Source organism: Atractosteus spatula, chromosome 2 (assembly GCF_055471065.1).
Source record: "Atractosteus spatula isolate fAtrSpa1 chromosome 2, fAtrSpa1.hap1, whole genome shotgun sequence".
NCBI classification, from domain to species: Eukaryota; Metazoa; Chordata; class Actinopteri; order Semionotiformes; family Lepisosteidae; genus Atractosteus; species Atractosteus spatula.
Genome location: NC_142707.1, coordinates 24,785,571 through 24,797,894, shown reverse-complemented (window position 1 = coordinate 24,797,894; position 12,324 = coordinate 24,785,571). Strand labels below are relative to the sequence as shown.

At 36.4% G+C, this 12,324-nt stretch overlaps 1 protein-coding gene across 5 annotated transcripts in view; it reads right to left on the bottom strand.

Moving 5' to 3' along the window:
• fez2b (fasciculation and elongation protein zeta 2b) overlaps positions 1–12,324 on the bottom strand; it is an 83,468-nt gene that overhangs the window by 33,857 nt on the left and 37,287 nt on the right. For all 5 annotated transcript variants that reach the window (XR_016093730.1, XM_088927026.1, XM_088927007.1 and 2 more), the window contains exons 2-3: positions 8,789–8,897; positions 4,346–4,462 (exon numbers count right to left, since the gene is read on the bottom strand). Coding sequence is in view for 4 of the 5 variants with exons in the window: in XM_088927026.1 (XP_088783152.1) it covers positions 4,346–4,462; positions 8,789–8,897 (226 nt within the window). In the remaining variant the exon portion in view is untranslated. The remainder of the gene's footprint in view (positions 1–4,345; positions 4,463–8,788; positions 8,898–12,324) is intronic.

Here is a 12,324-nt window from a genome sequence, read left to right as displayed (position 1 = left end):
ACAAAGCAGTAGGGTGTTTAGACTAGTCTATCATGTGTTTAATGGATGCAACTTACTTAACCAAGATAGTTAACTACTTACAATTTCTTTCAAGAAAATAAATTAAATATTTCATTCGAAATTATTCAAGTTGGTTTTAAGTTATGAACAAAAACACTTATAAAACTGTCACTGTCTATAGATGTTAAAAATAATCAACACAACCAGGAAAAAATAACTGTAGATTGTAAAAGAGGCCTGGCAGTCCTGTTGTAAACCTTAAGCTGCAAGAGTTCTGGTGGGTAGCTGTGTCAGAATGCGTAGGCTGCAAAGGAACAAGCAATAGGTTTATTCCATGCTGAAAAGAGAAGAAAGAAAACACGTTTCGGCGGTGGAGCCTTCTTCAGGTGTTGATCAGGAGGATTCACACAAGAATAAGGCTCCACCGCCAAAACATTGTGTTATCTTTCTTCTCTTTTCAGCATGGAATAAACATATTACTTGTTCCTTTAAGCTAGAGCTGGGCGATAATTCGATAACGATAACTATCGCTATATAATTTTCCTCTATATAATTTTAACAAAAGTTCGATAAATGTTCAATATATATGTTTATGCTTTGCGCATGATATGCGCATGCGCATAAAATACTGCGCAAGTGCGCATGCATGTTGCAGACCGAGCAGCTAACAGATTTGTTTAATGTTTCTGCTGTTTGGCAAGTGTTTGTTGTGTTCTTAAAATAAAAAGTTGTTTAATTTACCAATTAACTGCCTGGTTTCTTCAACTTTTACTCAGGAGAAAAAATCTGCCTTTAAACTTGAAAGAAATAATGATTTGACATTGATCGTGATAATTATCGATATCGACCGATATGACAATTTTTATCGTGATAATGTTTTTGGCCATATCGCCCAGCCCTACTTTAAGCTGCAAGAGCCTTAGAAAAGACAGGAAACTGGAATAGAAGGGAACAGGATGAGGGTACACTGAAACATTCCCAGGAGGAAATACAACCTTGTTTTCTTGCAATACACCAGAACTGGCAGGATTAATGACCATCAATGTACCATCAATCATTTGGAGTTTCTAACATGCAAGACCATGTTCCATATTTCTCATATAATAAATAATGCAATTATTAAAATAGACACAAATATGAGAAGATAGTAAATTATGTGTTTAATGTTGATGTATTCAATCAATTAATTGACACATAAGGAATCACATTTGGCTAATTATCTCACACTGTGTTCTGACTAGGAACAGATTTTGCTCATTACCTTATCACTTTTTTATCAAGAAAATTTAAGAAGGCTGCCCAAAATAAGCACTTTGTAAAGCCATTTAATGGCTTATTTAATTAAATCTTATACTGTTCACCTCTTCAAAACAAAAAAGGTTTGATTTAGCAAAGTTAAGTAAATAATTAGTTCATATTACTATTTAAGAGCTCATGCAGAATCAGACCTGGAGCCCTACTGACTCCTGAAGAGATCTAAGTGGTTTCTGATGAAGTTTCTGATGAATAATAGACAATTTCCATTATTTACTGCTGACAAAATCTGAAAAGCATTGTCCCCTCACTGAAACAAATGCATCATAAGTCATAAGCCGAACCCTATATTTTGGATGGTTTTGTAACCTATATATTTATTGTTATTGTGCCTGTAACCACTCAGGATAAACCAATGTATTTATTATGTAATGAACACAGAAGCGGGCCTCAATACCTTCAATAACTAAATAGTAATTATGATGAATACTTGTGGTCATTCAATATGTTAATGTGTTGAAAGAAAAGTTTAGAAATAAAATGAATGTACAGTACCAACTGCACCAAAAAACACTTCACTGAGTCAAATATATCCACTCGGCCTACTATGTATAGATGGATATAACTTTTGCACAATCTCCAATTTGTGCCCACACAAAAACATCAAACTAAAATACAAAGGGGTTCTCTGCAATGTTTGGAAGAATAATAAAATTAAGAAAAGACCAGAAACTTGAATTATCTGAGGGGCTTTCCCACAACACATTCTAGAATGTTTTCTTCTTTTTTATTTTCAAGTGAATCCTTAGGAAAGGTTATATTCTCTAGAATCTCATACAGCACTCAGTGCTTGCTGTTCACAAGCACCTTGTATTTTCAAATACAGTAGATTGTCAGTTTTTTTAACTCAATGCATAGGGCAAGGCTGAACCAATACTTGCAATAAGCATTATTTTCAAAGGGTAGCAGTGCACTTAAATAAATCCTGTTCTTTAAATCAAACACAGAAAACAAACCAATTTAGCCTTTAGTTCATGCTCATTACTATGAAAAAGAAGACTAAACTGATAACATTTCCCGTAGGGCCTTAGCTGAAAAAAAACGTACATAACGTGGATCAGACCAAAATCCCACAGCATGGCCTACACTTAGTCATTGAAGGTATTTGAAATCATAATTGTACTACAATTGCTGTCCCCTTAAAAACTCTGATATCTGTTACTGATGTATAGAACTCTTGATGACTATTTTTGTACACAAAGAATAAACAGGCCATGTAATGCAAGTGCCAGGTAATAAAATTCCAGTCTCTCAGTCATCAATGCACAGTTAACAATAATAATAATAATTGCTTACACTTATATAGCGCTTTTCTGGACACTCCACTCAAAGCGCTTTACAGGTAATGGGGACTCCCCTCCACCACCACCAATGTGCAGCATCCACCTGGATGATGCGACAGCAGCCATAGTGCACCAGAACGCTTACCACACATCAGCTATCAGTGGGGAGGAGAGCAGAGTAATGTAGCCAATTCATAGAGGGGGATTATTAGGAGGCCATGATTGGTAAGGGCCAATGGGAAATTTGGCCAGGACACCGGGGTTATACCCCTACTCTTTTCGAGAAACGCCCTGGGATTTTTAATGACCACAGAGAGTCAGGACCTCGGTCCTTTACGTCTCATCCGAAGGACGGCGCCTGTTTACAGTATAGTGTCCCCATCACTATACTGGGGCATTAGGACCCACATGGACCACAGGGTGAGTGCTCCCTGCTGGCCCCACTAACACCTCTTCCAGCAGCAACCTTAGTTTTTCCCAGGAGGTCTCCCATCCAGGTACTGACAAGGCTCACACCCGCTTATCTCCAGTAATCTATTGATCTATTCTGATCTATTCAGTTGATCTATTCTGACAAATTAATATTAGCACTTCATAAGGGCTTGTGTAGTTGACCAACCTCTGAACTCCTTTCAAATAATATTTTTTTCAGCAAGTCTGATCTATTCTGTAAGAATTCTATTCTAAGAAATGTCCAAGGTAAAATAATGAAATTGTGCAGGTGTTCATTTACTTTGAGATTTTAGGCATTAACTAAATTATTTAAACAAAGAGGAAATCTTCACAAATAGACACAGAAATTTGTTTCAAAACTACAGCAACTATATTAAGGATAAGGAAAGTAACAGGGGCTGATGAATGCAGAGTTAAGAGTAATGGGAAGCCCACAACTTTTACAACATTCCTCAATGGTCAGATCCTTGTCTAGTTCAGAACTGCAAGTCAAACCAGAAGAAATTATATAGAATGTATTGGACTTAAAGCACCAAATACTACAGGTAAAATAAAAACAACTTTTCGCTGATGGTGTTCCATTTCATCAAAACAAGACAATATATAAATGAGTTAATACTGTGCTTAAATGAGGTAATGCAGAATAACACAATTATTTACTGCATTTAAACAAGATAATGATAATTAAAGAAGAGTAAACAAAACTGTCTAATGTAGTAATATATTGCTTCTTATCAATAGAACCCTTGTATCATGTCTTTCCATTCTTTGTGTTTATATCATCTTCATCTAGTGATTTCAGTGTTATTTTTGTTAACCTATTTATTATTCTGTGTATTGTGCGTCAAAAACACATTGCAAATGATTCTGGCATTAGTGAAACCAAGAAAGTAAGACCATTTACCAAGGCAAAAAAACTTGACATTAAAAAAAACTGAATATTAAAAAGACATTTATCCTGCCATTAATTTACCATTAACACATTCCCAAAAAGATCATCTTAAGGAAGTTGCAGAAACATGTTGGTGGAGTAAAATTGGAATGCAAATTTAAAAAATGTGACCTAATACAAAAACCTAAAATGTTATTAGATAATGTGAATTTAATTCTCATTAAATCGTGCTTATAAGTTTATTTTTCTGAATTGAGCTTGTTTAGTGAGGGACAAACATACTTGTGTTTCACATAAAATAACCATTAATTGACATTAATTGACAAAAATAACAGTCAATAACACAAACATTTAACTGAAAGGTATTAAAGTGGTGGCGTCTAAGTGAAAGCTGAGCAGGTACCTGTTCTGCAGTGAAGAGTGGTTCATCATTTATGCAGGACACAATAATAGAGTGCATATCCAGCTGCTCCCTAAGTTCCTCGTCATCTGACAGATCCAGATTTACATTGTCCACTTTCTGCCAAAGACACCAGAAGAAAACCATCAGCAACTTCAAAATACCTATTCGTAACAAAGCAGACAGAATAAACTATTGGAAGAACTGAAGTCTTTTTGAGATTTCTTTTTTAAAATATATTCTTAAAAATATCCTTTACAAAACCACATTTAGAATTCATAAATAAAATCTTTATGGCTCATTTTGAAGATTTTGTTTTAGAATTACAGTAAAACTGACGAAAAGGTTCACTGCTCAGAACTTCTGAGTGCCTAGTTTTAGGAGAATGGTACATTTTACTGCTTTCACTGCAAAGCACAATAATGAGTTAACTTGGCTTCAGCCTTCTTAGACCCAGAGTCAGGTTTGTTAAATTACAGTGAAACCAGTCAGGGATTGTGGCATTTCCTTTGCTTCTTTGTTTTTTACCAGCAGAAAAGTACAAGCTCTGTATTATGTACATCCACAATTTGAAGGTTATTCTGAGAGCAAGACAGGGAAATAGAAAATACAAACAAAATGTTAAGTTACAATGAAATCAGTCAGGAATTGTGGCATTTCTATTCTACATGTCCCCAAAAAACAGTTGTGCTATTCTGTTACATGTACAGTTTATTCAAATTGAATTAGCATTTGCTTCACTGATGAGTTTATTACCAACACAAAAGGTACAAGCTCAGTATTATGAACATCCACATTTAAAGACTTTTCTGGCTGAGAACAGCATAGGCAAATAGCAAATCCAAAAATGAGATATATATATATAATGTAAAGAAGAAGGAGGACAGGGGAGGTTTAGTCTCATTTTGTGTTAAATTAAACATTCATTCTCTGACCAACAGCCATGTCACCCTGCAACTCACAACTGGCAACCCACTGAAGCTAAGCAGGTATGAGCCTGATCAGTACCTGGATGAAGAGACTTCCTGGAAAAACTAAAGTTGCTCCTGGAAGAGGTGTTAGTGGGGCCAGCAGGGGGTGTTCACCCCACTGTCTGTGTGGGTCCTAATGCCCCATGATGGGGACACTATACTGTAAAACACTGTATTTCAGATGAGATGCAAAACCAAGGTCCTACTCTCTGTGGTCATTAAAAATTTCAGTGTTTTTCTTGAAAAAAGTAGGTGTGTTACACTGGCATCCTAGCCAAATTTCCCATTGGCCTTTACCAATCATGGCCTCCTAATAATCCAGATCTATAAATTTACTTTGTCACTCCGTTCTCCTCCTCACTGTTAGCTGATGTGTGGTGAGAGTACTGGCGCACTATGGCTGCTGTCGCATCATCCAGATGGATACTGCACACTGGTGGTGGTGGGGGGGAGTACCCATTACCTGTAAAGCGCTTGAGTGGAGTGTCCAGAAAAGCACTCTGTAAGTGTAAGGACTTATTATTAACCTTTTCACTTCCTCACTTTCCCATATTCAGAAATGGAACCAAATACACTTCATCCCTATTCATACTACTGATCTGTCATCTCAAGATCTAAAAGGAACTGTTCTGCACATTTTACAAAAAAATACTGATATTTGCTAACTTGATAACTTTAATATATTTTGGACAAAGAAACTTTGACATGATTTGGGCATCCCAGTGAATGTTAACATGTTTATCACGAAAACAACTTCGAAACCACAGCACTGAAACTGCATTTACAAGAGTTGTAAATGATATTCTGTTAGCAATTCACGCAGGGAATGTTTGTGCTCCTAAATCACAAGAGATGAGAGATGATGGAACAAAAGCATATTAAAAGTATGCTTGAAAGAGAAACAAGAACATAAATACCCCTACAAATACTAATTCACAAACATTATACAATTTGGCTTTAGAGAGATGTTACAGATATAGCCATTCAAAATGCATGGTACAACCTCGTACCGTGTGAAATTACCCACAGTTCACCGCGTTGTACCACAGTACCAAAATGGCCAAAATGACCGACAGGGGCACTTGTGGTGCACTGGTTGTTAGTGAAACGATTAAATAATTTAATCTCTTTACTGTTTATGTTTTAATCCACTTGATATTGAATATTTATGTGGAATTTTGTAACTAAAGGGAAAGACACAGAGGAAGGCCCATCTACAAGCAAAGAAACCGCTTCAGTGTCTCATACCGATAACCCAAAATCCAAACCCAAACTAAAAAAACTCTTGAAACTCTTGGTAAAGCAGTGACTATTTTTAACGTCCAAAGTAAAATAGAAGCGACAATAAAAAAACTGGAAATGTGAGCCAAATGTATCGACCAGTCAAACTACGACTTGTTTGAAAATTTGTCAGATTTTCACAAAATCTTGATTGATTGAAAATCCTTTTGTAAACCTATGCAAAGAGGGCCTCGCAAGTTTGAGCGCAAAGGAAACAAGACAGCCTTGTAGACCTATCCTGTGACAGTGCTTTAAAACAGATTTTTTCAAAGAAATTCTTAACAAATTTTTGGCTTCATGTTTCTTCGGAGTATCCTGATCTTTCGGACAAAGCGGTGAGATTTGTGATGCAGTTTCCAACAACATATCTTTGTGAAACTGGATTTTCTGCGCTGCTAAAGAGTAAAAACAGGAGTAAGCTTCATGTTGAGCCTGACTTCGGCTTGCAGCTTTCCTTTCTGTAGCCCGACATCCACCATTTGGTATCTGTCAAACAGAACCAGCCCTCTCACTAAGTGAGCAGAAAGAAGGTGTACATGTTTACTGTCAGGCTAGTTGTAGGCTATGGAGTGACTGTGCATTCATGCGTCCATTGGAAAATCTACATGTTGAATATAATGTAATGGATGAGGAGTTAATATCTACTTACGTTTTATAATTGTCCTGATAGTTATTGTGCATATTTTTGTTTCTCAACGTCTTCATAAGTTCATTGGCAAGTTCATAAGAAGGCTACCCCGCACTTCTGGAAAAATTTTCAGTTCATTTTGATTCTGCTCGTTCAGTGTTGTTTTTGACAAGGCTAGCATTAAGTATGTGAGATATCATAATAAAGAAAGAGCTGTACTGGTGCCTTCGTTTTTACAATATTTTTTATTTTAACTTAATTTATTATTTTTTTGTGAGGTGCTGGCTTGGCTCCTTCAGTAATCAATAAAAGGTCTTTGTAAAGCCATGTTTGTAGCTTGTATATGCATATTTTCTCTGATTACCGGTGTCGATTAGACTACTGCTGAGGTATAGCGCTAGCCCCTTTCAAAACGGTGATGACAGCCTGGTCCTTGTATGGGTCACGGACGTTTTTATAGTCGGTCATGTGGGCTGCAAGCTGTAATAGGTTGGGAACCTCTGGTCTAGCTCATAGGTTCTATCACTCTCTTATAACTAAATCACATTTATATTCTCAGACACAAGCAAATATACATTTACTATCGTGAACTAAACATCAAACATGCATTTGTAATAACAGCTCTCTCAAGAATTATAATTCTTGAAAGAGAATGAAATTTGATACTCAAAGATCCATTATCCAAACGTCCTTGATGAGTTGAAATTTTGCACTGGGCTGAGTTTCTGTAGTAGCTTAAGGTGGGGTTCAGGTAGCTCTGCCAAAAGTAGTGTCTTGTTGACTTTGATCTTTAACACTGTGCACAGTTGTCTTTCTGAGGTCCACAAGGTAGACAAATTCTGGATGTCGACAGAAAGAGCCCAACTGTCTAATTTAATTGATCAGGCGAAAATAATAGTGGGTTCATAAACACAAAATTTCTTGTTTCAGGAAGAATATTTTGGACAGAATTCTGCACTTTACTGACTCACTCTCTCAGCTTGACATCTTGGAGACAAGTTTTTTTTCTGACTTGGACTGCTTACAGTTATGTGGTAGTTAAAGTCAGTTTGCCAGTTTAGATAGACAGATTACAAGTCAGTGGCTAACCAGTGAACCATGTGTTATGCTAAAGGTTTAATGAGGCAACATCACCAGTTGGCAACTGGCTTAGAGGCCATCAGGATTGGTACTGATACCCACCCTATAGATCCCCAATTGGTGGATCTTCTTTTGGGTGACTGACCATGCCCTGTAACTTTAAAATCAGGTCCAGATGTGTCTATGGATCTCTGCTAAACATCCAGGCACCAGCAGTTGACATCCGTCACAGGAGTTTAGATAGTGTTCTGGGGAAGATCATTATCCAAAAGACAAACTTACCTTACTTTCCCCACATGCAAAGACCATTAAGTAATTCTGTGGCTGAGATCAAAGAAAGGGTCTCTTTAGCTACATTCCTGCACATACAGAGATGCACCTGGCTGCTTGGTCAGCACACACAAGGATTATTAGAAATCATTAACAACACTTAATTCGAAGTGAAATAATAGGCCTTGCTACTACACACCTGAAACTAGAACTTACCCTTTTCTCCATCAAATTGAGTGTGGGTAGGTGAAGAGAACGTGTATGGGATGTCTTCCAGTCAACCGGCATCACATTGCCATAATTATCTGTCAGGGCATTCCAGATTCTACAAAAACAGAAGGATAAATACCCATCAGCTTCATCGACACAATAAAACACTGGTAAATGTTCTAAAACATAGAAAATCAATAAATTAACACATTTGACATATTTTACTTTACTTAAAGAATTAACCCAATGCAGTTTAAACTAGTAATAGTTTTCAAAAATAAAAATACTGTCTGTGCAAATACACAGGGTTAGGTCTATTGTATAATTAAATTTAAGAGACACTGACAACTACTTGTTGAGGCTTTAGAATCCAATAATCTAAGAAATAATTAGAATGGTTAATCTGGCAGTTGTCTTAACCATAAGAGTGAAAGTCTTTCTGACATTTAAAGCTATATCACCCTGCAACTTACAACCAGCAACCCACTGAAGCTAAGCAGGTGTGAGCCTGGCCAGTACCTGGACGGGAGACCTCTGAAACGCCTTGTTTGTAAATACCGAACATAAAGTAATGTGTGTGTTGTATATAGCATAGTGTCTGTCTTGTCATTTTTAATAAACATTTGTTTAACCAAGTGTGCATGGATTATGACTCCTTTCACTAAAGCTGTGCCAGAGAACAAAGAATTCACATGCCTCTAATTATACCAGCCACTCAGGTATATTCTAGAGAAATCACTTACAAGTTGGGACTTATGAATATTTATTTTACTTATTGACTAAACCACACAGTTAATTTCTGAATTTTACCATTTTCACAACCATCTGTAAAAATATTATTAATTTTGCATACCCATGATATGCTAATTTTGTTTTAAAAGCACAAAAATCTTGATTCCACTTTCTTCCAACATCACATTTTGAGACTTTTTTCTTGGGTTATTATAAATACTGAAATTTAAGAATATAGAAAATCTCCTAGGAGTCTGTTTTTTTCTCCAATAACTAGGCTCTGAATACTTGCTCAATACAAAACCACAAACATTATATGAAAAGAAAAATTACAAACTCCACTTTAGAACAGAATTTGATCTGAAAAGATCGGCTATAGAAAAAGCTTATCTAAAAGGTAGAAATAGCTGTCATTCAGCCCATTCTGACTATTCAGAGACATAGAGAAGAGGGTTTACAGGGTTCATGCATGTTAGCTTTTAGATTTTTTTTTTGTTTCTCATAAGTAAACACCTATGGGAGCTTATTAGCACCACTGAGATTCACACAAGATAGGACAGTGTTTATATACAGTGTTTCCAATGTATGTTATTCTTGATGTGAAATGGTAGAAACATGTACTGTACATAGGTTTTTGCCTACTCTTTAAACACTGAACAGAATACATTTACAATGACATGACAGACTTAAACCTACAATTGGCTTACTGGTACTATTATTGTTGGTCACAGTAAATGGCAAGCCAACACTGTACAAACTGTATGAAGGTTGTGTGCCGTACTGGAATTGTTTTTCTTTTAGTTTGGCATTCCCCTATCTCTTTACACTCATGTCTGTGCAAACAAATAGAGAAATACCATTTCTTCCTCACTCAAATTACACCTTTTCTGCATTTTGCTGTGAAATTTCAAATTCAAATATCTTTGATGTCACCATACTGTAGTCTAAAAGCTTTTGAGATTTTTCTACTTAAAAACTTAATGAGTGACCAACAGTAACAGGTTAACACACACCAAAAGTTTAACAATAACAAATTTTTGGACAGCTGAGAAAACCACTCCAGATCGTCTCTTTATAAAAATTCATTCAGAATTTCTCTGTATTTGTTCAATCACTTTTATTCATGGAAACAGACATATAAGACAACTTCTGGAAAGAGAAAATTGTGAAAATAGTGTGTATAGAAACTGACTTTTGAAGAAAGACAATAAAATACATTTTTGTTTTAGTTCTGGATATTTCATTCTAATGTGTGTACTGAGTAAGACATACAAAATAATTGAAAGTTCAGACTGGATGTACAAGGGTTATCCTTTCATTCAAGACCCTAACCAGGCCTGTACTCAATTATCTTTCCAAGATAATTAAAGATCATTAAGATCATTCCAAGCACTGGGTCCATTGGGGGGATAGGGTGTATACGTACACCTACTGTTAGACAGCAGTAAACAAGCCTGGTAGGAAGTTTTTGCACAGCTTCCTGACAAATGCAACAAAACACGTGACTTCTCATAGTTTGAGCTCTAACACAGAAGTGATAAAGAAAAAAATGAGAAATTACTGCTGAGGATAATGAAGGACAGCCTTTAATTTTTAATTTAAATTTGGAAAAAGTTATGACAGCCAGGGATAAAGTGTATCATGCAGACAGCCATTTCACAGTACAAATAATAATACTTTAATTACAGACACCCTGGCACCTATGTGGTCATTATATACCAATTATTTAAAAAAAACATTTACTTTTATCATTGACTAAATGGAGAGAAATACAGAAAAATTCAGTGATGTAAAGGCCACCGCAAATTGTACAATTCATTTCCTAAGAATAAATCCCACAGTCAAATAGAGAACCTCTTCATCCATCACTGAAGTGCAACACCCACCAGCTTGATGCATAGTAGCATTTGTTTGTTTTTTTAGCTCTGGATATTTAATTCTAATGTGTCTACTGAGTTCAAGTGCTTCACTTTTACTTTTACATCCAACTCAGCTAAATCAACTAGTTCTGCTAGAATGGGAAAACGTCACTCAGTAGAAATAACACATAAAAGTCCAACCGAGTTACCAGAGGAAAGGGGATCAAAATGTTGATGGGCTATGAAGTGAAAGCTAGATTTCGGACTGCTTGAAATTAAATTACCACAAGTGTGTCAAGTCCAATAGCGGTAATATCTTGCATAGTTCAAGTTCAAGTTTATTGTCATTATACTCATATACAGGTATACAGTATAACGAAATGCTATTTAGCTAGCTCTCAGATGATAAGTAGTACAAAAAACAACAATACAATTGTATAATAAAAGAAAGAGAGAGGCAGTGTGCAAAAACAACAAAAAGGTAACAGATAATGTGCAAAACAACATCAGATGTGCAAAAACATGCATCAACAGAATTAATTAAAAGGATAGAAATTATGGGGAGTGAGCTTTTTGACATGTAAGGTAGAGGTAGATTTCAATGTGTGTTTGAGTTTTTGGTAAGAAAGAAGGCACTGTGAGGTTCAGATCATAGGTGAGAGGTGAGGTGAGAGTGAGAGAGGCTGGGAGTTTAATAGTTTGATAGTGCGGGGGTAAAAACTGTCTCTGAGTCCGGTAGTCCGGGCCCGAATGCTCTGGTACCGTTTTCCAGATGGTAGAGGGTCATACAGTCTGTAGCTGGGGTGTGTGGGGTCTTTGATGATGCTTAGAGCTTTCCTCAAGCACTGTCTGTCATAAATGTCCTGTATAGATGGGAGGGTAGCCCCAGTGATGGACTGGGCAGTTTTCACCACCCGGTGTAGGGCTTTGCGGTCAGCAATACTGCAGTTG